The 26,590-nt window shown below is 44.4% G+C and overlaps 1 protein-coding gene across 1 annotated transcript in view; it reads left to right on the top strand.

The window, feature by feature from the left end:
* LOC8025279 overlaps positions 1–25,290 on the top strand; it is a 105,909-nt gene extending 80,619 nt beyond the window's left edge. Inside the window, exons 3-4 of the mRNA XM_040217174.1 lie at positions 3,083–3,391; positions 25,205–25,290. Of these exons, the coding sequence (XP_040073108.1) occupies positions 3,083–3,391; positions 25,205–25,290 (395 nt within the window). The remainder of the gene's footprint in view (positions 1–3,082; positions 3,392–25,204) is intronic.
* The last annotated feature ends 1,300 nt before the right edge of the window (positions 25,291–26,590 follow it).

Raw genomic sequence — 26,590 nt, 5'->3', positions numbered from 1 at the left:
AAGTGCAAATCTTATCTCTTTCGCGGTTATGGTTTTTTGTGAAAAACATTTGGGGAAAAACGCCTCTATATAATCTAACCATAACAGTAGCACATATTAGCGTTTAAAGTTGCGAAATTTAAGTCGATTGAATGTGTTGAACTTGTTATCGAGATTCCTATCGCCTTTTTCAATTCAATATGGACGACGTGTGCATGCAGAAATGTTATATTTCTTGCATGCACACGTTTAGCCCGGAATATATTCAACAACATTGAAAGTTGTATCTTTATTTTTGTGTGCGAAAAGGCTATATGACTAATGTATTGTTACTTGCAATGTTTAATATTTAACTAGCTTTACGCAATAATGGTTACTAAAATGCATCTAAGTAAAACACCCGCTCGCAGTAAAACCGGCAGTTTTAAGCGGATTTGAGAACATGGCATCTATAATGAAATCACGCGTTTTACTACATGATCATAGTTGCGTTAAACAGTTGGCACATCGCATTCTAATACCAGAAACTTTTTTTGCGAATTTTTAAATACAAATTGTGCATGCCAAATCAGTGCATCGACAGCGATTCCCGTTTTTGTTTTTATCGGGACAATAAATGCTATATGTAGATTTAACAAAAACTACTTCGGAAGTTCTAAAGTGAGTTCCCAAGAAATCCAAACTGGCATAAATATTCGTACAAGCGTCACCACCTGCTCACACTGAAGTCGTTCTGAGGCGCTACATGAAGCGCTTTCGCTGTGCGGACGAAATATAGGCGGCGCAACGTGCATCCACTATTGATGACGTAAGAGCATGAAATATGAGGGACTTTTATTGTATGTGTTCGAGAGGGTTTGAGCACATCCAAATATGTGCTCACTATGTGAACACAATCATGAATTGTTTGAATCGGCTCAATAACTGCCCTGCATCAAAACGATGATGGAAGGCTGCTTCCCCGCCAGTACACCCTTTGTGTGGGAAAGCACAACTTAATACCTAGGCGCTACGCCCTGGCGTATACAAGTGCTTCTGTGCTTTTAAATGCGCGCGGAAGACGTGCCGCTTTGTCTCTCGCTTCGCGAATTTCGCTTTGACGTCACGAACGTTGGGATGTAATACAAATTAAGACGCACAATATGAGAGACACAGTAAGTTATTACTTGAAAGTCAAAATATTGGTTCTGGTACTCTCTCAGCAATGAATAGGCTCTTGTTTAGGTGTAGACGAGCAGAATAAGGGCGATGTTCTTCTGCCGGCTCGTTCGCGAAGCTAATAGTTTTAATCACCTTGTCATAAAATGTTGGCTATTGTATAATCTATCCCATTTTAAGCGACGTGGCAGGCTAAAGAGCCCGGCATAGGCATCCCAAATTCCTGAACATTATGGAGAAAAAAAATAGTATTTCAAATAAATAAACAAATAATAAAGTGATCTCTTTTAAAGGCGAGTTGTGTTTTCGGTTTATAAAATTATAACTCTCACCAATATGACTTGGAAACTCTCCAAGACTCTTCAAACCTTTTTAAAGTAGTTGAATTTCGGCCGCTCTTCCTAAACTCTCCGAGTCCGAATTTCGAGCTGGAATGATTTTTCTAAAAAAAAATTTAGCCCATCAATAAAAGAAACGTCAAAATAACATAGCGTTTCGCAGTACTCTGCAGCGAAGGACAAAAAGCACGCAGCCTTTTATTTTATTTTAGAGCGCAACCCTTAGGCGCCCATTTCCGGCCTGAGGGCGTCGGCCTTGGCGTCGCCGTCAGCGTAACCGTAATCTGTCGACGTAACGCTTTTTCGTGATGCGTCGGCATCGCCATCGCCGTCGGCGTAGTCGGAACGCTTCGTCGTAAGGTTTTTTGTGACGCGTCGCCGTCGCCGTCGGCGTAGCCGTAAGGCGACACCGCCACACTTTTTTGTGATGCGTCGGCGTAGCCGTAACACCTCGGGGTAACGCGTCGGCATGACGCGTTGCCGTCGACGTAACCATTCGGTGCATCATGGGAGACGTGCCGAAATGCACCGCGGGGACGCGCGCGTTGTATTAAGGAAATTTTCTCATATTGTACCGCGCGGGAAGGTGGAGGGGGAGGAGGATGAAGGAGGAGGAGGCAGGAGGAGGAGAAGAAGGGGAGGAGGCGAGGATTGGGGAAGGAGTAGACGAGGGGGAGGAGGAGAGACATAGCCCCCCCTCCGTACCTTCCCCTCCTCCTCCTCAAGAGCTGCGCTCTAATTCGGCATTACAGGGAATTGTAAACGTCTTTCTGACTTTTTAATAACGTTTTTTATGTTTATACAAATAATGTTCACATTATGTTGAAAGGTTTTCAGTAATATGTGAGTCGCAAAATATTTTATTAAATATGTGTGAATCGTTTTTTATAAAAATAATAATTTCATAAAACAATGCTTCTGTATTTTATTGTTTAAATAAGGTGTATGATCTCAACCTATAAGAATAGTAAAAATATATAAAAAAAAGATTGCAATTTTGTCCAGATGTAAACAGAGCATAATTTTACATTCACTATATTAAGTTTGCCTCATTCACGATACCGTGACGCGAAGCTAAGCTTCTCGTTAAGAATATCACGCGGAGTTCATTCCGAATTCAAAACAGTCCCAACTTTGCTTGTTCATGCGCCAGATCTTAGAAGCTTTTGCCTTTACGTTATTATATTTATTTAAAAAAAAAACAATTTTTTTTTATCGAGGTACATGATAAAAACCCTCACTCAAAATTTAATCAAACATTACATGTATGAGAGTCATTACTTCTGTTTCTGGCGCCTTAGAACTCTAGGTCGTTCTAGAGCTCCGTCGGCAGCAATTTTTTTTTTTTCATTTCAGCATTAAAAAAAATTTTTTAACGTTTGAATAAGATAACGTTTAGTGCTGATACTTTGGTTGTCTGCTCAAACAACTGGGGCTAAGTTTTGACGAATTTTGAGCTCTGAGCGATGTCTAGTTTGTTGTTTGCGGTGCAAACAACCTGGTTTGGTTTTCTCGCGGAGAAGAATCTGAAAGAAGAGAAATCGTATTGTTTTCGTCTAATTACACTGACTGTTGTATTCTTTTTGCTCCTTTCTCGTTTTGACCAGCACGCCCCAAGCACTTCGTGTTCAACTTCACCCGAGCGGGTGCCACGACCAACTTCAGCTGCGAGGCGACGGGTGCGTTTCCGGTGCCCGAGCTGTCGCTCTTCCGGCTGGACGAGGGCTCTGCCGTGCGGCACGCCCTGCAGCCGATGCAGCGGGTCAGCCCCCGCCAGGACGGAAGCTACGTGACCCAGGTGTCCAGCCAGGTGCCCGACGACGGGTTCTCGCGGTCCGGAAGACACCTTTTCGTCTGCCTTCTCTCCATTCCCGGAACAGACTTCAAGAACCAGCGACTCATCGAGTTCTACCCTGGTAAGTTTACGGCCTCTAAAGTCCCTGGCAAGATGACAACAGTAAAGCTAGCTTCAAAGGCCCTGTCATAAAGGGGCAACCTTTGGACAACTCTATCCGGCAACACGAGGAAATTGTGTTGCCGGTGACCCTGTCACATCGCGGCAACAATAACAGTGGGGCAACATGTTCCTGACGCCCGGTAACACTGTTGGCCGATTTGTTGTTCGACAACCCTGTCACACCGCGCTGACGGCGGGGACAACACGGGGAACACTCCGCCATCTTGATTGTTTACCTTTGTTCGTGTGTGGCGCGGAGTCTCTGGAAATGTGAATCTACAAAACGCTAGTGCGTTCGAAGGGCCGAAAATTACCACGGTACGACATCAATCAGTGATTTCCATTAGAAAACGTGACACGGGGTGTATTTTCCACTATTTACGTTATCAAAATGTTTTTTATTCGCTAACAAGGCAGATAGCCGTAACCGAGGCAAGTGGCATCGCTGATCTCTGTTCGGGCTTTACGACACCGTATGAAGTGTTTCTCACTGATTCTTTTTTTCATGAAATTTCTATTTCTACTGTAAATTTGAGTTAGCACCGGCAGTACCCCAAAGCGTATTTTGTTGCGTGATGTTGAGCTGAACCGACAGTGCTCAACAACTGCGACATCGACACAATCGGCCTTCAGAGCAATCGGTGGAATAATTATTTAATCGGCGCTGTCCATTTGCTAACCGCCTCATATGTAATCGCTTTATTCCCCAAAATGTCAAGGGTATTTTTAGAACAAATCAGATGTCTGGTAGCAGCTCTTTTAAGCTCCAAGCATTAACATTCACACTCAAAGTGGTCGTTTTAATGCTTCGATTTTTTTATCTTTTCTTTTCTGGATTGTCCTTCTTATACTTTACGAGCGGATGAGTAGGCAAACCATTTTATGCTACCAGCAGTAATGTGAGCTGGTCTCTTGGCAGTTTTAATTTCAACACCAGTCTGAGTGTTCACGACCGTAGTTGTGACCCATTTAGAAATCCTCTTTCCGTAACTACGCAGTAAAAACGCGAAAAAAAAAATAATGTAGCTGCACGCCAGCTCTAGTTTTTGATAAATAACGTTTCCGAAGGCTTTTTTTTTTTTTTTTTTGTAAGAGAGTATTAATAGGGAACTAGCTCTACCATCAAAGCTATCTGTCTTGTCGTGTTTCCGGCCCGAAATTCGCTCAGCCAGTGATCAGGGCAACATACGTTGTCAAACACAACCTGCTGCTGCTTTTGTTGCCGAAAGCTGTCATACCGCGACAACATTTTAGCTGTTGTCCGTGTTGTTGTGCTGTTGCCGCAATCTGACAGGTTCATCACACAACACGGGGAGCGAGCAACAAGTTGCCCGACTGTTGGGCAAACTGTTGTGTTGCTGCTGCCGTCGTGTTGCCTCAGCGTGACCGGGCCTTAAGGCCTTTAGAGTCACTGACTAGGTAAGAAGATATTTGACTGCCCAAGCGCGCTCGATGCTCACAAGTTGTCAAAGCGTTATTCAATGAACAGACCGCACACTGAAGGCGGGTTTATGAGACTCTACCCTCGCGTTTCTATTCTATAAGTGACTGTAAATATAGAATGATAAACGAGAGAGAAGAAAAAAAAACAGGAAATATTCAACATATTTTATTTTGAAACATTATCGCCATGATCATCATCATCATCATCGTGTTCTGCTTTTTTTTCATTTTGAATCTGCTACACTTTTGCCCAAAGATGGATCATGATGAGGAAACAAATTATCCGGAAAGAATTACTTCAATAAAATATCCTGTGATAATCTAAGAATAAGAATACGAACAGAAAATGTGATAAATTGTATTACGTGTTTTACACAATATTCTAATGCATGGGTGTGTTTTTCGCGAAATACATTCAGTATAAGCGAATGATTCGCGGCAGTCAAGCGAGTTGAGTAGGAAAATACGGAAAACAAATTACTTGAAGTTCCAACAACCGGAAAGATTATGAACGTAACATGTGATTAAAATAATTCTTAAATAGGAGTAATTAGATGCGTAGAGACTATAGAAATTTGTTACAAGTAACAGAGCATAGATCCTACTTTTCTTTATCAATGTAGGAGTCTCCAGTGAGTGGCTTTTAAAGTAAATCTCTGAGACAGAAACACCCTGCCTGAGATTTTTATGCATTGCAAAAAGACCCGTCTAATGACGCAAAATTGTCTATGATTCACTTGGGGAGAACGATTTTATTTGTTATGATTTCACTACCATTATTTTTTTTCTGGATCACAATTAAGTAGTTAAAAGTCGAGCTCATCGTCACTCAGGCATAATGCATTCTACGTGTTTTATTCGTCAGTGATTACATGATATAACGTAGGCACAGCTCCTGCTTTTAATATAACTGGTGGAACTTATAGCGTTGAAAATAAAACACAGTAGTGATTCCAGTAATAATCACGAATTCCTTGCTGCGTAGCCACTGTGCGTAACAAAAAAACTCTACCGCAAAGACCTACTCATTGTGCAAAATTCATTTAGAAGCAACAATTCAAGTCACCGGTTGCCCTGCTGATATAATGGGAAGCTTTGAGAACAGCCTTGATATATAATTTATTGATAAGCTTCCGCATCTTACAACCTCGCACGAAGATAATGCTTGTTTGTATGCGATACAAAAAAAATATATTGACAATAATTTTGGTAGCCAGAGCATCATAATGAGACAATATATGTTTCACGTCATTTGCCTACTGTCATCCAAGCTTCGACGACCGTTTATTGCCATGCAAACCACTATCAAACACGTGATTTGAGTACACTAATTTTATGTGGCGTTGGTACCAAATTACATAGAGCTACCGCATGAGAAAAAAAAAAAAGAAACTAACCAAGGTTAACATTTAGGCGGTATAAGGATCTTCGGTTGGCAATGCTGTGCGCTGGCTACCACGTAGTTCGATATATTTTTAGATAACAACTCAGGGAAAATAAAAACACACCCAGGTTTAATAATTGGCTGTGCTTCATTACAGTATAACAATGTAATTATTCGTAATATAATCTACACAATGGCCATGCCCCATACAGTGAAGATAATTATGAACGTATGAAGATAACCAGTTAATAAATTCACAGCTGCACTATTAAATGTTCGAATATTAGGGCGAAAGTGATGTTTTACAAAAATATTGTAACGCAAACACACCTTCAAAATAATTTTTTCTTTCTTTTTCGTCGTCTTGGGAGAGAAAAAAAGAGGATTTACTCAATATCGGGCACAAATATTTCCAGCCCGCGCTTAAACTTTCTTATCCACCCTAAAAAGCAATTTACCCCTCTGATGTTTTAGTAACCGTCGTCCGCTAGGTGATTATATTTATTCAACACACACCAACCACCTAACTGTGATCATTATTATAATCAACCTCAAAGTACAAACGCAGGTATAGAAAAAAAATGATTACCTTTTACTCAGCCGAAAGCAGGCACTCCTCCTAAACCCACGATCTCAGACCCGTCTGAGCGAGCACTTTCGAGGAATGCTGATCTTGCATCGGCCACAAAAACCGGCTTGTGGAGAACCGCAAGTCTTTCAAGGAGGTTACTATGCCTCATGCAGCCATCTCTGCTCGCAAAAATCTGGAAAAACACTAAAACAAAACGGGTAACCAGAAAGCACTGCCAGCTTCCTTCGCTCACTCAGCACCTTTCCCAGAATACCGCCATTTGAGATTAATTGCTAACCAAATTCGTAGCGCATTCTGCCGGGCAGCCCTTTCCAGACGCCACCGCATATTCGATGCAAATCAACATCTGGCTCATTAGAGACGACGATCCTCCGCGAATGTAAATTTTTTCAAGCTCGTTCCAGAAAGGCGTAGCAGCGTCTTCCGCATTCGCCATTCTCGATGGAAAACCGCCTTCTTTGTACCGCCAAAAATAATTACGGCAGCATGGGAGAAGGGACTGCGCAGTCGTCCCGGTGAGGCGAGAGAACCACGTCGGGGTTGCTTCAAGGACTTGGAAGTGCCCACCACCAGGGCGATCCAATCCTCAGCCCACCTCTTCTATGACGGCCTTATGAGAGGTACGCGCTCGCCAGAGCAATTGCTCGTCTCCATTTCCTTGCCTGACCCAACGCCCTGCCCGCGGGTAAGGCGGGAGGGCGATGACGTGGCGAAAGACAGCCCGTGACTGGTCCAACGAGCACGTAGAATTCACCGCACTGTCAGCTTAGGGGTGAATGGAGTGGGCGGTAGAACTTATGCGGGGCGTCGTCGTCCGACGTTGAAGGAGTCCCCGTCTGGTTAGAGGCGCTTACCCGGCTCCCTCCTACGATTCCACTTGGTTCCGGTATCCGCTTTAGCAAGGTCCTAAACGCGATTAACACCAAGATTTATGCGGTGTTTTTTTTTGTTTTGTTGTTTTTTTTTTTTTTTTTTCAGTGGAAAAGGGGAGGGATAAAACTGCGCGCATTCCGTGCAACGAGCTGCCATCGAGCGTCGTCGCCGCCGTCTCCGACGGCGGCGATGAGCGCACACCCGCTGTGGGGAAGAAGCCCGTTTGGAAGGGAAGGAGGGAGGAAGCAGCGTCGGGGGTTCCATAATTCCTGGGCTGTTCTCCTCCCGACTGGGAGTTGGGAGGCTGCCCCCGAGGGGGACTGCGTTCGTCGTTTCGCAGCTTGATGCGCGGGTCCGTCCTCCCGTGCGTGCGTTCGTTTCCCAAACAACGAGAAGCGGCCGGCAAACGGCGCGTTTGTGCGTGAGTGCACGGGGAGTTTGAAGGGAGGGGGAGGGACGGCAAGGCAATGTGATTCGCGATTAATGTCCTCTTCCAGGCATACGTGCTCAGCTCACTCCCGTCTCGTTAATTGTCGGAGGGAGTGAGGGAACAAAGTGGTGGTGATGAAGAGAGAGAAAGGGCGGTTTTACGTGTCCTTTCCGGGGGAGGAGGGCACTCGTGTTAGTGTCTGCACTTCCTCGTTTGTTCGTGTTCGGAAGCGCCAGGAGCGGAAGATTGCTGGTGAGAACAAATACCACGAATAGAAGAAAACTGGCTGACTGTTGGCTCGCTCAGGCCGTTCGGTTTAACTGCTGAATGTGGCACGAATGTACGGAGCATTCGTTCAGTCGCGCAAGAGATTGGTAGGAATGAATGCCGCCCTGATCTGAGACCCTTTTAGCTGTGAGTGCACCTCCGTCCTCGAATTTCGTGTAATTTGTTAGGAGGGATCGTGAAATGCGGAAGCGGAACACCGATCTTTGGACTGTAATTTGTTTCGAGTTTCAGGAACTTGAAATTATCTCTTCAATAAAGCTATAGTATTGGTACTGTATCGGTGCAAGTCGCGTGAGTAAAGCTAGTTTTAAGTAGCATAAAAGTGGCGCGAAACGTGCTCCGAAGATTATCGTTTATTGCGTAAGGATTTGACACCGTCTTGTATTGCTTTGTTTCGTAAAAGAGGGGAAATCTTAACAAATAAAAAACACGTTGCGCGTACCGCGAACCTGCGTATGAACTCGACAGGAAACGCAGCTGAAAGCCGTCCCGCTACGCAATTTTTTACAGGACATACGTCCGACTGGACCCACAGGCTGTCGGAGACACTGCACGCGAAGTCAAACGAGTCGTTTTGAAAAACGTTTCTCAAAGTACTTCTTGGCGAACAACGTTTATAAGCAGTTATCGCTGAGCCGTTCCGTTGCCGCTGCTCGTCTCGATGCTTCGCGTGCCGCTCACGTTTTAGCCATATTTGCTTTCTTTCATTCGATTCACGAGACGTCTTCGTCTGCTTCGCGTCCCGTTTGTGTTGCTCAAGAAGTTAAAGTTCTTCTTCAACTTCCTGTGATGCCTTTGCCTGCTTGGCGTCCTAATTACATTGCAACCGAAGTTTCTGATTCCGGTACGTTTTACTTGTGTTCTTATTTTTTTTTCATGTCTCTCGAGTTTCACGGAAATGCATTCCACGTTGTTCCGCAATCTCCACGACACATCGCTGGCGTTCTCGCTGCTCGGTGTCGCGACTGGAACATACGGAGAAGCAAATCTTACACAGAGAAAAGGCGCTGCAGATAACGTGCTCTTTTCGCAGAAGCCTGTGGATATATCGTTTGACACTATTAGAAGGACGTATGGGGATCGCTGTCCGAGTGGGCTAGCGCACATCATCTTGGAACACGTTGAGCGAAAGCGCGAGCTGCAAAACCAAATACTCTGGATTGAATCGCCACCCGGCCCGTTTCAATCAGGATGAGCAACGTATTGGCGTGCGGTCGTGTATCACTAGTGTGTGATGCACGTTAAAGACTCCAGGCTAGCGGTTGTACTGCAATGGCAATATTTCTCATCTACAGTCGGGAGACTCGTCGTCCGTTGAGGCACACCAAGTGCTAGGCTGCATAAACATACACACAACCCAATTTTCGTAGCGTGAGCTACACTGGCCGAGGTTGAGCAGTTTCGCGTGGCTCACATAATGAGCCGTGCTCCGTGCTGCGCTAGCGCGAGGAGCAGTGACGTCACACGGCGCACAGCTGGCGGGTCGGAGCCGCCGTCGCCGCGGGCTCCACCGCCGTTGCGCGCGCCTGGCCGGTATGCGCAAGCGCGAGGACTCTTACTGTTTTAAAAAAAATTGCACGCGTAATAATAAAGTTGTATTTAAAGCCTTAAATACAAACATTAAGGCCGTTTTTATATTACCTTAATTGTTTTACAGCGCAGCTCTTAGGCGCCCGTTTCCGGCTTGAGTGGCGTCGCCGTCGGCGTAACTGCGCGGTTCATTATAGGTAAATTGCCCTGCTAAATTTAGCGGGAAAATTTCCCCACTAAATCTAGCGGAAAAAATTCCCCACTAAATCTAGCGGAAAAATTTCCGCGCTTAATCTAGCGGAAAAATTTCCCTGCTAAATCTAGCTCAACAATTTCCCCGCTAAATCTAGCGGAATAACTTCCCCGCTGAATCTAGCGGGAAAGTTTCCCCGCTACATCTAGCGGAAAAATTTTTCTGGGAGTCACGAGACGCCCCAGGTCAGGTGACCCCCCCCCCCCTTGTGGACCCCCTACCCCGAGGTCACGTGACAACACCAAGGTCACGTGACCCCCCTAGGTCAAGTGGCTCCCCACGTCACGTGACCCCCCCGAGAACACGTGACCCTCACTTCCTTTCCCTCCTCCTCCTCAAGAGCTGCGCTCTAATTCGGCGTTACAGGGAGTTGTAAACGGCTTTCGCTTTTTTACTTCCTCACATGACCGGTCTGCTTGCACCAAGGCAGGGAGTGAGTAAGAGTATCTTGCGCAACACAAGATGTAAATTACGACATTTGTAGAATGGATACTCTTATACCGTTATTTGATGCAAGCCGCGTAGAAAAATACAACGAATTTATAAGATGCACTATTATATGTTGCCTTCCAATGGAACCGAAATATTTTCTTACTAGGCAATTTTAAAAAGCATTGTTTTTCAATGCACCCTTAAAAAAGCAAGTAGTATTGACTAGGTGAGAGCTAGTAACCGCTTGTCACATATGGTACTAGGTAACTAGTAAACTTAGGTAGTAACGGTCAACCTAGTAACGGTTACTAGGTCCAGAAGCTAGAAAGTTTTACCAGCCTCAAATAAATACCAAGCATTTCCCTACATTTAGCTAGTAACTAGCGCTACCTCCCGACGGAAGACCGGAAACGCAACTAGTCAAGTGATTTGCGGTCGATAAAAAAAGAAAAAGAAGAGTGGGGTTATGCCACTAACCAGCAGGTGGCAGGTGCAACAAAATTTAAACTGGAAATGAGTAAACCAGGTGGCGCTAGTGACCGTCCAATTAAACGTACACAAAAAAAGGAAACCGATTATTTATAGCTCAATACTTCCACATTTGCATAAACATGCACACCCACATTTTTAGCGCACAATCGACACAATGCATTCAACACAAGCACACGCCACTTAACCACTCTAATCGCTAACTTAGAGCAACCCAGGTGGTTCCCAGTGCAAGCTTTCGAGCTGAAACGCGTTAGTCCACTCTCCCACTTCCTCCCCGCTAACTTCCTCGACTGATAAAATAGTAAGGGTGCAGGCGAGCTGGTGGATGTTAACCATGTTGGACATACCTGAGACTGGGGTAGAAAAGAATATAAAAGTCAAAGAAACAGAGAGGGACAAGGACGACGTCTCAAACGACGTCGTCCTGTCCCTTTCTGAGACGTCGTCCTGTTCCTTTCTGTTTCTTCGATTTTTATGTTCCTTTCTACCCCAGTCTCAGGTATATTCCTCGACTGCCCTGAAGTCTTTTATACTGACCATTTGAGTGCGCAAACTTGTCGTCGTGTATCAGCACGTCAGCTCTTCGCAGTCGCTAGGTCCGTTGCGCGACGAGGCAAACCTCATGAAAGCGACGGGAAATTGGGCAAGGCAATGAGCGACGTTTTATAGAAATAAAAAAAAAACCGAGCGACGCGACGGGTGACCAGGAGAAATCGCCATCGCTCGTCGCTGCCTCCGTCGCTCGTCTCGTCGCTCGCTAAATCTATTACGTGCGGTTCAGCGTTTAAAACGAATTCGGTCGCCGTCGGCGAGATAGTGATTTCTTGCCGTCTCCCGCGGGCGAACGAAGGACGGTAGTTGCAATTTTATCGCGTGCTCCGCTACACAAATGCACAGAAAATTAATAACGTGTGTAGCTCGCATCTTAATTTATGTAGTACTCTGACGAATGCTTGCGTTTCGGGCGAAGATATAAGCAAATTCAGGAAGACACGTTGAATGCCAAAACATTTTTTTTTCATTAGTCCCAAAGCTACATACACTATTTACGACGCACATCAGCGGTTATGACAGTGCACTGTCACGACCGAAGACAGGTCAATCAGAATCATTCAACCACCGAGCACACACAAACCGTGAAAAGGTTCTCAGCGTCAATAGGAGGCGGCGGAGAAAAGCTTCTTGGACGACGAAACCCAATTCAGTGTCAGCGGCACCGGCTCGTTAGAACTACCCTCGGAGCAGTCCAAGTCCACGCACTTACTCGCCCCGTCGAGCGTACGAACGTTAACTATGCACTGCAATACGGGAACACGAGAACTGCACACGAGACAAGGCAAAAATGGCAGGTTCATATCGGAGAAATTAGCGTCTTGCGAACTCTGACTGGCCCCAACTTGCTTGTCGTACCATGTTCCCAAGCGTCTATCCCGAAGGAAAAACATATGTTTAAAAGAAAACTAGAAAAAGAAAAAAGAAAACATACAAAAAAAAAAGAATAAACTTTTCTTGTTTTCGGTAACGCTTTTAGTATCTGCTGCGTGGATATTTTCATCCCAATGAAAACCAAAATGAAAATATAAACCTGCAGGAACGAATGCAAACGAGAAGGAAAGTAAGTAAGCCGCATGGCCATTGCACCAACAATGGCTGCCGCACTTGCTGCAACGCTGGCTTCCACGTCGTGCTGGTACGGAGGCTGCGATCGTTATAAAGTCAGCTTCAACCCTTAAACAAATGCCCTCATACAATATTTGACGCTACGATTGCGTGTTGATACCTCCCCGTCCTATCCGAAACAGCAAGAACGTCGCTAACCCTGGCAATCAGGTATGAAACAAGCGCCGCCATTTTCTCCGCGCCTTGCGGTAGTAAAAACCTAGTGTAAAGGTAGTAACGCGCAGAAAAAGGTAGTAATGGCTGCACTGTCTAAGACTCTAAGGTGTCACTACCTATCGCGCGTTTGAGGTAGTAAATAGATAATGATAGGTAGAAACTTTACAGTTACTAGCTCTTTACTAGCTTTTCTTTAAGAGTGTGCGATTAACTGTGCCATTGAGCGGAGCCGGCGTTGTTTGTAACCGCGAAAAACGGTAGAGAAATTCCCTCCGTGACGTAACAGCTCTTCAAATGGCTGCCACGCGGTTTGCGCGCCGGATAGTTTCCAAGAACACCACCCCGCAGTCCTGGCGCTCCTCCCGCGCGCCGCCGCGGGAGCGCACTCCCGCCGCTACCCACATTCTGCCCGGCCGGCCTCTGCAGAGGATAGCGGGGACGCGCAGCTTCTACGGGTAAGCTACGTATACTGATGCTTTCAGATTCCTACACCTAAGCAGTCTTAAGCGTCTTATTATTAAAAGGCTCTGCATTATCGGGTTTGCTAAGATACAATTTATCCAAATCAATTATAGTGGCCCTCGTATTGCCACAACTAGACGCCTGCCGTGAAAAGAGGAAAGCTCTTGCTTCTCGGGTGAAGGCAAGTGATGCGAGCTGACCATTGCTTAGCGCACGAACGACAATGTAAAAGCTTTCTACTAGCACAGAATTCAAATAACTTTTTGTTCAATTTAGGCAATTTATGTCACCCAGGTTTTACAGGGGCAAAGACAACCCAAATTTTCAACCAAAGGTTAGATAGGTGTAACTGATTGAAGATATGTATTGCTTTTGTTTTATTAGACAATGAAAGAAAGCATGGAAAAAAATAATTTTGCAAGCGGAACCTTTTCCAGAAAACTACGCAAACACATGAGGCATCATAAGGAATGTTAATAATATACGGAGGTTCACCCATAAAACAATGACTAAAATATAGGTTTTTTTATCAGGAACACTATAACACAGCAAAACACATACCCCTTTTTTTTTTGCGCCGTGTGTTCAATGCCTTGACTGATTTGCAGTATAGATACATGACGATTATATTTGGTTATCTGAATAACGATAATCTTCTGCTTACAATTTGCTTTTTCTGAATTCATCCTTAACTATACGCGGAACGTATTAAAAAATGTAGGTCCTCCATAATAATATTGTTTTCAGTACGAAATTGCAATACCAATTTCAGCACACGACAAAAAAAAAAGAGTAGGTGCTGTGGTCAAAATGAGTAATGATTAGGCTCAGACAATTTTCGTCTTTAAGCGTTGCTTACCAGAGGCTTAATCCATTGGCGAATGGACACTTCCCCTGCTACAAAGGGAGAGTGGCGGAGGTCAATGCCGATCGAAACATTGACGCCGGCACTTTAAGCACTATTATGATTAGCCCATGGTAACTCGACGTGTATCGATGTTTGGATTATCCTTTATTCTCGGCATTTTTATATGCACACAAAAAAAACCTGTATTCACTCGAAAAAATGTAAAACAATGAGGATGCTACTATTGCTTTCGTTTTGTAAAATAGCGTGCATACAGAAAGTTTTCTTATAATCTATTAAACATTGCATTTCAAAGCGAAATATAACATCCTGCAATTAATATCTACGAATCTAGAAAACGCAACTTTAAAGATCCTTTTCAAAAAGGCGACATGATGTGTGTCTTCCGCCTAGACGTGCGTTTTATTTATAATATTCAATTTGTGATAACCGTACGCAATATTGTTCGCGTATGGGAGAACATTCCGGGCTGGAAATGGGCATGAAACCTCTACACAAATGCTAGCGAAATACGTATGCACTCAGCGCTGATAGTTTTGCATTGCGGCCCGGAAGGTTTTGTGGGCGTCTCGCGGGAATTCCTCGAGGGATCTAGGGCCCAGGTAGGGCACCAATATTAAGATCCTGATTACTTCGACTAAGAGCATGGGTAAGGTATTTTTTTTTTTTTTTTGCTAGGTTTGGTTTTACGCAAGGTCACGTGAAGTGTAAGTTTCCACCCCCTGCACTGGACGAGGGTGCTTGAATCTGCCCACCGCTTTGCGCTGTTAATTGCCGACGAACGGACGACTCTTTAAAAAAATTCCGAAATAAACGCCTTCCAATGGGCGTCAGCAGGCAGTACATTTATTTCCATAATATTATTGATAAAATGTTATTGCTCCACGGGGCGGTTGATAGAGGCACCTTTGGTCGAGTTTAGCTTCACACTCCTACTCGTATTCGTAGCTACCATACCCCGCAAAAAAACGCGGTTGACCTTGCAGGCATCTACGGCTTCGCTTCATTTGAAAAAAAATTCTTGGAAAAGGTTTTATTTTTAATATTCATTTTGAGAAACATGGTGGAACTGGAAGCACGCGGAATGAAAGCAGTATAGAAAGTGAGAGTAATTTAATTGCACGATTAAAATTGGTCTGAGCAGGTGGCTTTTAGCTTACGCAAAACTCAATACACTTCGGTATTGTATACTCAAAAGCTAGAAAGGCCACACTAAACATGTTCAATTGCTCCAGGCTGTTTCCGTGGTCTTGTGGTATTTTTAGATTATGAATGATGAGGGCGGAAGGGGGGGAAGCGGTCTTACCGCGTCAGGCGTTGTGAAGGTTGCCACGGACTCCTATATTCTGGCGTACGCAGTTGCTACAAAAAAGTAGGGTCTTGCTCTGCTGTGCTTAAGACCACTGAATACTAAGGACGTGCAGTGTAACCACGGAGAAATGAAATATTACAGGGAGATTGACGAGCACACAAATACTTAAAAAGCGGGTGATACTTGCCCAGAAATTTGACGCCACCGGCACGTCGTTGGGAACGTCGGTAAGGTTTATTTAGAGGGAAGCAAAAATAAATTTTGACATTTAATGTACCCGTTTCAAAAGGCAGCTCTGGCGCGCGCGTTAAAGAAGGAGATGTACGAGGAGGCATAGAAACACACGTACAATTCCGACTCGATGCACTTGGCTCTCTAACATGGAAAACGAACGAGGCTATATTTTTCTTGGGTTTCGAAGGACACGTAGAGGTTTCGATTTCTCGCCAGGTAAAATATTCACGAGGGTTGCGCCCTATTTAATTCAACGAGAATCCGGGCTCAAACCGAAGAACATGGGCGACGACGATTCGTCACTATGTCTGCCGCACTGTCTGACAGAAAACACGATCGCCGTGTTGTTGCAGCTATCATTCTCCCTACACCGAGACGGTTCCTCTTCGCTTCATTCACTCCCTCTTTACTCTACCTCTTATTTTTTTTTATTTTTTACGGCCGTACATTTTAACTGGAAGGTTTCGCAATTGATATTTTCTGCTTGTCAGACAAAAAGCGGCAAACTATGTTCGTACAGATTTTGCACTTTAATGAATCGCCGAAGGAATGCCTATGAACTACCTTAAAACATTTCTTTAGTGTGCTAATAGCGTATTAAATACTTACTTTTAGTATATACATCTTAGTTTCCAAACTGGGCCTACGCGTGTACGACACGCCAAGTAAACAAAAGTTATATTAAAAGTATTCCTGGGGGATCGAAAGGATACTAAAAATAAACTTTATTCGTACTTTAGAGATATTTTTTTTAACAAATGCTGCATTACCTTACTTGAAGTACTTTAATTTTTACAATGAGCACTTCAGGGAACGTCCGTCGGGACCCGTTAAATTTAGGTAGACAATTTTTCCCCTAATTTTAGCGGAATATCGCAGTGTGGGGGCATTGTGACGTCATTAGTCACGCGACATGCATGGAGTCAAAACTTTTCCGATAAATCTATCGAAATAAACTCTCTGCTTAATTTTACGAGCACAATATCCGTTAAAGCTATCCTCATATATTTTCTTATAAGGCTAGCGGGAAGTCATTATCACATGACGTCAAATCGTCGCGTCATGTAATGGCGTCACGTGACGTCTGGGCCATCGCCGCATTTCTTCTGCGGGGCGCGCCAACAAAACAGTCTTTATTTTGTTTTTTTACGACTTCTTTGTTTGCTTTTATTCTTGATCCGACTTTGAAGTGAACTAAACGAAGACGGAATAACTTATCCGGTCGCTCCTCCTTCAACAACGACGATAGTTTGCTCGGAGATATCGCAGGCGAGTCCATGTCGCCGTGCGGGTAATGGCTCGGCGGAGAGTCGTGCGCGCATGTCGATGGCTCGGACGCATCGATTGGCAAAGAGCGTGCCGTTGTGTCTTTCTCCGATGCCGTTGCTTAATGCGGCTCTAGAGGCCGTCGAAACGACGTTAGGCTCTCCACTCCAAGATCGTTGTTGTCTTCGGGCCCCTGCGTTTATGTGCGTGTGTGTTTTGTGTTTGTGTGTGCGTGTCTCCGCCTCGCCTCTCTTTCTTTAAATCACATTTTACGAAAGGTTAATAAGCCATTGCGTTTGTTTCCTCCGGCCTTCGAGTGTAACAAGATAGGCGAACACGCCTGAAGGGACCGAATAATCAAAACTGCGCAGTTTAAGTTGTTTCTCCCTCATAAAAGAAAAAGAAATGTTTGTGGAATAAAATTGCCGATTAGCAGACGGAGCTGGATAGGCGTACATCCTCTAGCATTGAATGTTGAACTTTTATATATTGTGACGAGTTCGAAGGCGGGTTTATAATGTTTAAAAAAATCATCGCATCATTCAAAATGTGCACAAAATAAATGTTATATATATATATTAATATATATAACATTTATTTTGTATATATATATATATATATATATATATATATTCAGAATGAAACAACAACAAGCTGAAACCGCTACCGACGCTACGCTGACTCTCGAAAAAAGGCGTTTTCATTCCGCCGCAGCGGTTATATATATATATATATATATATAACAGATATATATATATATGTTGAATTCAGCCTCTCAGCACTTTTCCGCTGGGTGAAGATTCCAGAAACCCCTGTTCCCCTCGTTACAAGAAGATCAGGTGAATTAGCGTGCGGACGAAGGGCGGCGACGGCGCAGGATTCGCTGGTTAAAAAGAGCAACACCATGACATAACACCTGGCAACCGATGTGCAGTGGGGAACAGCGGGGCGTGCTTCAGCCGCTGGCGGGGCGCTTGGAGGCGGCGTGGTTAGCCCAAGGTGGGTCACTATTACGTAATGAGACATCTAGAGACAGTCGCCGCGAATTGCCGTAAGGGGTGGAGGGGGCGGGGGGAGGGTTAATACTCGCCCCAGTGATACATCCCTCGCCCGCCACTGCACGGCCTCGAAAATGGCGAAGGTGGACGCCACCGGCGATTTTCGGTTCCTATAGGTGTTACGTCGCGTCGTTGCTCCCTATAATCTGTCAATCCAGTGCGGCCTCCGTTGCTATGCGTCCTATTGCCAAGCCTCTCAATATATGCACTGGAGACACCTCTTCCGTGCTATGGACGCTCACAGTGAAGTTGGAAATAATATCGTGCTTGGCAGGAATACAAAAATTTAAAACCACGCCGTCTCGCTGCGTTCGATTTCCAGGCTCATTATTATTGTTTACGCTACTGCGTTAAGCCACGAGGTTGTCAAATATATCAAAACTCATAATACCGACCACGACCGATTGGTAAATCCTTCGTGCATCGGTGAAGCAAAATGGAGCTTAATTTCAGGCCGACAGGGCAAAAGAAAATTTATTTCGTTCGCCAGCCAAATGCTATGGACACAGAGGAGGTCACGGAGAGAATGCTTCGTAAAAAAACATATTACTGCCCAAGCCAAATAGGGCCCCATTTCGCCTGCACTTTATGTTTTTCTTTCAAATCCAAAGGAGTATTTTGTGTAGTACGGCTCGGAACCGGAAGAGATCTGCTGTTTTGTGTTTTGTACTATCACACGCATTCCAAGAATTTTTTTTTATATATAACATAGTTAAAGTGGTTTTATAAGGTAATTTGCGTCTTTAAAATTACATTTGCTTCTCAATTCGCTTTCACTGATAAGTGCCCTGGTAACATGCCAGAGAAACGCCTAACATCGCACAAGGTTGATATTACCAGGGGCCTTATTTGGACTAAATTCGGCTTTGCTTCACGGCGTTACTGAATGCCAACATGTTTTTCAGTGGCATTTTCTACGGCTTTCCTCTGGCATGCACATAATTGCGAAAGTTCCAAATTTAGACCAGAGACTACAGATGATAGCCAAACTAGCAATAGCGAAGCCTAAATAAAACTCTTGTTTTGGAATTCAGGCCCATTGTTGCTATATGAAAACTAAGCTATCAGAAGTGAAGGTTAACTCAGGGACGTGTTCAGAGATGTACTCCAGGATTTGGAAGTGCGCAGCAAAATTACCCTCAGTTTGCACTCTTAGAACTAGGGCGTGTATAGGGGTACACCCCTTGTCCCATAGGTAACACACCCCAAAACTACATTTGGACGTTCAGTCCGCTGACGACGAGCTTGATATTCTAAAATTTGCGAGCGGCTTGATAGCTGCTGGATATAACGTATTAAATAGCTAATGTTCGCATCAAAAATTACAAGAAAACAACAAAAACACTAAGGTTTCTGCAGCAGGGCAAAAACAAAAACCATTATTGTCTTACTGCAACCTTTCGTGCGTACATTAGCTATTTTAAGAACATGTATCGGTCGACTATCAAGCCCCTTTTGAAAGCTGGTGTCGTCGGTTCGATGTCTGTAAACTGAACGTCCAATTGTTTTGCGATGTAAGATATAGGGCAAGTAGTGCACCCCTGTACACCCCCTACTTTTTAGAGTGTGAAGCCAAACTTTGGCATTTGTTTGGCGTACTATGGTAAAGATATTCATCGAATGGCGAAAGAAGGGGATGTTTGATTCTAGCTTGGCTTGTTCGGGCTTTTTTAAAGCCCTAAATTATCCAACAAAACATGTTTGTCCTAAAACCGCGCTATTCACTTATGTTATATGTCGTTATTACATACCATAAATCAAAGTCTGCAGTTGGCAGAATTTTATATTTTTGATTAAGTATATCTCGAAAGAAATACCTATATGAGTAAGTATAATATATCTGGCTGATGAGTAATCGACTGCGCTTGTCGACACTGCCTTTCTCTTCATAACCTTGCTTCGGCTTTCATTCTATGTGTTGTCGTGGATATCTAGAGACGAAACATGATATATCTAAGCATCTAAATTGCAACGGCATGCTAGCCGCAAATAGACCACAGCCGGCTGTCGATCAACTCGCAATAGCTTGAAAGAAAGCAGAGACATGTTTTATCCAGGCAAGAAAAATAAAATATAAAAAGGCTCGCCATATTTTTTGGACAATTTAGGCAATTGTGTAAGCACAAACTGTAAAGCGGCATTGATTTTCTGATCATTAAGAAATTAAAATATTTCTGTGATTATAAGTCGAAAGGGAATTTAGCCTAATTTACATTTCAGAAATTTTTTTTTATTTACTTTTTTTTTTTTTTTACTTTTATCAACTTACGCAGCAGATACGGATCGTTATTATTCTACTCGGGTGCGTTTTGTGACGAAACATGGCGGTTTTATGTCGGTGCATGTCGCTTCTTGTGAAACGCAAGGGGAAGCGAGCGTGTCGGGAACACGTCCTATGTGATGTGCATGATAACCGACCTCTTAACCGCCTGGGTGGAAAAGTATAGGGTAACCAAACAAGAATGTCGTACCACCGAAGCCTTGCGTTTGCGTAAGCAAAATAGTTGACGCACCCAAACGGCCTCCAGGGCTACGGGTGATTTCTCTAAGCTACTATTACCAAATTGATAATAGTAGCCTATTTTTTTTTCAACTGGGCGGTCATTTGCACACCGCGATTTCTTTGTGACAAACGACTCATGTCGCAAGTCGCGCGGCCTATCATTAGTTACACTTTACCTTACTACATAAGTTTACATCTTTTCCCCGTACCGCTGACACCGAAACACGCCAAGATGTGAGAAAATATGACTCGAACGTGATTTGAAATTACATTCCCTGACCGCCGGTACAGTGGACACTAATGATTAGATTAATGGCTTATTGCTTTTGTTAGAAGTTTTTGATTTTCATGTTTTATAAGCTGATTCTATTTGGCACTTCTTTTATAAATTGATTGTATACATTGATTGATTATTCTTATAAATAAGGTGAGGTTATAAAAGAGCGTGAAGAACGATGTATCATACTCGGTACCCTTACAGCACTCCGTACAAACTAAACTATTCACAGATATGAACATATGTACTTTGGCACTGTTAAGCGGTGCACGTGATCCTGCAACGCCTTTTATAGATTTGTGGGTATCCTCGTCACATCATTCACAATAATGTGCCGTACTGCAGCGTGCATGGCGAAGTTGGCAACGCGCATGGCTGGCGGATGACGGAATTGGTTTCAAATTTTACTCTGCCTCGAGCTTTCTTTTATGTCATTGTATTTTCTCTAGAATTTTGACCTCAATCTCGGTTGTAATCTAGTGCTCCGCTTTGGAAGTTTCCTAAACATACCGCTTCAATAAGGCCGGCGTTAATGCCCCACCTCGGACAGTCATCCTTCCTTCACCTAGTTGGGATGGTCGACAATTTCTCTATTTGTTAGTAGGCACAAGCTCGACCTCATGCAACATCAATTTTCAGTTTTACTTTTATCTTGCGTTTATGCGTGAGAGTGTAGGCTCTTACCTTCAAGAACAACGTACATTTAAACGACTGAGCGTTCAGAGAAAGACACTTGTGGCGGTGACTTGGACAGAAGAATATGACTCAGTAACCATATATATCATGCGAACGAGACGGCAGTGGCTCTGCTATTTAGCTGCTCATAATCACTTTGTGTGTTTTTCGAACGTCTTATTGTGACTGGCCTCGCCTCCTTATGAGAATTATGACAGGCGAATAATATAGCTTAACAAGCATGTATGACATCAAGGGGTTTCACGTGAAAAAAATGTTGAGCAAAATACTCGTTTAACTAAGGTTACATTGAGTCTTGAGCGATGCATGTGTTATTAAGGTATTTAAACTGACCGCTGGCTTATTCGGCTCTTATACGATTGTATGTAACCATTTATAGGTGTCACAAGATAAAACATTATGATCAGGTTATGAAGCAAACATTACAAAAAATATTGCACATTCAAAATGGGGAATAGTTTAATCCGAATATACAAATAATCAAGTATTTTAACTAAGCTTACGACCGCAGTCTATATACCTTTCCAGCGGCAGGCGCGAACCAGGCGATTTACAGCGCGTATCCTTGGTTTTGGGAGCGTACGTCAATGCTGCCTGACTGCGGTGAGCTGTGGGTTTTCTCGTCAGTAGGCTTTGGCAACCTCCACGGGCGCAAGCTTTTGTTTTTGTTTTTTTTTGTAATTGTTTCTGCGTGTGTCTGTGGCGAACGAAATTTTGCAGTGACTTTCAGAAATAATTTAACCATCCCTGGGAACATATACAAAAAAAAAAAACACGAAAGGGTAATTTTAGAGAGTACGTGCTCAACAAGAGGAATGCAACTGGAATATTTGTTTTATTTCACGCTAAAATTGCGTGCCGCCAGATAGTAAGCCGTGCCGATCCAGAAAGTTATTAACAGTAGTAAATATTTCATCGCACAAGACGGCCCAAAAGGCATGATGATTCCACGCTCATAGCTTAAAATTTAACAAATGTCAACAATCGAGCAACATACTGTACGTGCCACACGGCGCGGACTTATCCGAAAAGTGTTTGTTAGAAAAATACAGTGTCCCCCACAGTCTCTTCACGACTATCGGAGGGAATCCGGATTTGATTTAGCGCAAGTTTTGGAGATAGACCGTTTTTTTTGCGCAGCCCCCAAGGAAAGAACTGAAAGTTTCCAGAATGCCCCTTGCGCCGCATAAGATAAGCATTTTTCGCGAATACCGCGAAGGTTTCTCGGATATTTTCTCACCGGAGAACATCCTTGAAGAATATCAAACGGTCGCGTCACGGGCCGTTCCCCAACGTCCGCTCTCTTTCGTTTTCCGCAAAGGCCGAGCCAGCTACGTGTACTGGTACTTCGTGCTTCTTACAGCAAAATATCACAGAAAAAATGTATGCGCCCTGGCTCAAAAAAATAACTAGAAACGTTAAAAACAAATAACGGCGAACTTTGAACGTACAATGCTGGCAGAGAGTCGCCCTGACCGGGTTCCCAGAGCCCAGGAGGGAGACAGAAGTTTCTGGCTGATGGCTTTCGCGAGAGTCGCTAAACAGCGCCGGCCGGAGAGATCCTTGTGGAAAGTTCCATTGACCACCGTTATAGAGCATGAGTCACGTGGCTTGATGTCTATTAGCATGATCAAAACTGAAATATAACGCTTCAAGTTCTAAAACAGAATATATTAATCACAACGTAAGGACAGAAAAAAATATTAATCGGGAGCGAAAAAAAAAGGTCACGTTCAGAAGCAAAACAATAAATTCGAAAGCTCAGCGTCCAAAGAAAACAAAAGTATTGTCCCCAGCCTTCCAGCTATCGAACAGCAAGAGACCGTTCAGACACCTCCACCGTAGAAAATACGAAAAAAAAGAAAAGAAAAAGTTTCGCTTACGCTTGGGAATAAAAATGAAGGCACCGGGTGCCGCCATTCCCATTAAAACGCCACCAATCACTCAGCAACGTAATGAATTAAAACGGCTGCCGTCCAATGTCGGTTACTGTCGATGCCCGCTCTCTCCCTCTGTCTCGGTGCCCTTCACCCCTTTGCTTTCCCCCTCGCCGCCTCCGTGCGTTGTCGTCGTTACCGGACCTGGCTCATTTGGTCACCATCGCTTCATCCATAATTCACGACCGGCAAAACTATACAGTACGTACGGAGCGGCTCGCTCACGCGATCCGCAGAACACAAACAAACGACTGGGGGAAAAGGGCGCAATACTCCCCCGAAACGAAATAACGACATGTATGAGCGGCAGTTGGACCGAAGCAGGTTCGGGGGCCATGAACGGCCCTCCCGAACGACGGTCCGTATACGTTCACTCGCTCGTCCCGCGGTGGCGGCGGCGGCGGTGGCCCGTCGGCCGTCATTATCCGTAATGCAGCCGGAGGGCCCATTCCGCCCGGGCATAGCCGACCAAAAAACCCGCAGCCTTTAATACGCGGGAGCACCTCCCCTTTCAACTTCTATTCTGACCACGCAACCGTCTCTCCAGAGAGTAGAGGGAGAGGGAACCTTATGACGGGGAAAGGGGGAACAAAAAGAGAGAGGGGTGCAGTTATGAACCCCGCCGAAATGCACACACCCGAGTAGAAAACGGCGGCCCTATCTTCCTCCGTTTTAATGTCTGTATTTTTGTTTTCTTGACGGGATTCATTGTTAAGATTTCTTTCTCGCTCTTTTTTTCTATTATTAAATTGGTTTTTCTTTCCCTTTTTTTGATATCGGCTTTTGTTTCACACAGTTTGTGTGGGGGTTCTTGCAGCTTGAGAGCGGTACACACGGTGCAGCGGGAGCGCCCCGCGCTCGCGGAAGGGAAACTCGGTTTTTCGTTGTTCTTCTGATGGCCCGGAAAAAAAGGCCGGCGGCATGGCGAGAGCAGAGGAGGGGAGGGAGAGGTTGCGCGAATCGCTGCGCCAGCCTGGAGAGGAAATGGATCGAAATGGAGAAATGTCCGGGTGGTTCGTCGCGCCTTTCCTTTCTACTTCCCTTCGAAAAAAAGAATGGCGGCAAAGTGGGTCATGCGCACCAGTCGCGGTTTTCGCGACAAAAGCGGGCATCCGAGTCGTCCTCCGCTCTCGTTTCTGGTGCAGGACGCCCCGTTTCTTAGGGTCATTATCTACTTTGGAAAGGCCGGAAGTGCGTATCAATCTCTAAGACTCAGTGAAAAATAGAATGTGAACCTATACGACTCGAGCACCATTGTTAAGGCAAATACGTTTCGATCGATTATTTTCTACTGTCAATGAAGTAATTAGCTTTAATTTCAGTTGAAAATGCACAAACTGTGTCGGCGAGGTCAGCACTATCAAGCAGTGTTAACTAGAAGTCGATAGGTTTCACCACACCTAAATAGAAAGTGTGTTCGAATCTTTACATTAAACTACTTATGCATTACAATCAAAAGGGTGGAGACGCAAAACAAGCATCCACCCCTTTTTGTAAAACCTATCCGCTTAAATAGGCGCCGAACCCGCGAAATATACAATAAAACAAATTTCCCATTTGGTTAGAAGGTACCTAAATATTTTTATTGCTTTGTTTTTTCTTCCAGAATACTACATGGACACCGGAAGTCTGAACAGCCTCACTCCTTTCCTCCTTTGTTCTTGTGTCCTGTTTGCCTCGGTGCGGCGGTAGACAGTCCACACTGTGGCAAAAAAAGGTAAGCAGCACCGTGAGGCGGAAGCGCGCACGTTAAAGGTGCCCTGCAAGCACTTTTTTACTGGTTTTTAATTTGCACCAAACCTGAGCGCACTGACCGTAGTAACGTAATGTAACTTTTCTGTTCTCGAATTTCGCTTTATCTTAAAAGTGATAGGTTAATTAAAATTACAAAAACAAGCAAAAAATAACCTCCCTCATGACGTCCTTTGTTGTTTGATAGTGGCCTTCAACTAGAGGAGGGATTGTCAGCTCAGCGAGCGCTCACGACTGCCGCACTGCGTGTCGACGGCGCGAGAGGGCGCCACTAAAGCGTGTTCTGTATAGGCTGTATACAGCGGGCAGCCAGAGCGGCTCTCATTGCATTTGCTGCGCGATTAAACACTAATTCGGCATGACACTTCATTGGCCACAAACGACAGCAAACACGGGGTAAAGATCAGTTCAGAATGGGAGCCACTTCACGCTGCCGTACCGCGAAATGGCCAAAACGCAAGACAAAGCTACTCACTGAAGGCCTTCGGAACGCTCGGAGCCGGTCGGTTCCTCCAGTCCGTAAACTGCCGCAGCGCCGCCGCGTACGTCCGGGATCTTTCCGTGTCGGCGCCTGATCCCACTACTCTTTTCTAGTATGCGCCGCCTTTTCCATCGCTTGGTGGCGGGTATGTCGACGGGTTATTTCTTGTTTCCGTACGTTATAAACTGCATTTGTTTCTTTTTTGATCTAAAATACTGAACAAAAACTACTTTTCTAAATAATTGAAACGGTTCGCGCCACTTATGTTTTGTATTTCGACTAAAAAGAAGCTTCTAGCGGCTCTGACCAGTAGTAAGCCCAGGACCAAAAACGTAACATTTCGCGCGCTTTTGGTACCGTGGGTCGCCCCCGCCGGTGGAGGAGGTTTCCGCGTCGCCCGGTGAAAATATGATGCACTGATATTTAGTTACTCTCTCCGTGCCCACTGGCTTTCCCGAACCCCAAGAGATGTGGAAACCGCAAAAAGGTAGACGCTTAAATATGATTGCAGGGCCCCTTTAAGGTTACTTTCTCCGTGCATTTCGTAGGACTGTCGAGTGTATGTCAGAATATGTCACCAGGTGTTTTATATAAGGCATAGTCGAAAAGTGCAAGCTCTTACTTCGAATGCGGTCTTGTATGCAGAAACAGACGCACCAAGTTTACCTAAAAACGTCCGTAAAATTATCTCGTCGTTTTCTCCGAGCGGTATTTTTCTAATCTTATTGTAAGTGTTGGAAATATGGTTTTACGGTTAAC

Source organism: Ixodes scapularis, unplaced genomic scaffold, assembly GCF_016920785.2.
Source record: "Ixodes scapularis isolate PalLabHiFi unplaced genomic scaffold, ASM1692078v2 PGA_scaffold0__279_contigs__length_252992795, whole genome shotgun sequence".
In the NCBI taxonomy this organism is placed as follows: domain Eukaryota; kingdom Metazoa; phylum Arthropoda; class Arachnida; order Ixodida; family Ixodidae; genus Ixodes; species Ixodes scapularis.
Note: the sequence above shows the minus strand (reverse complement) of the source record. Positions and strands in the feature narration are given on the sequence as shown.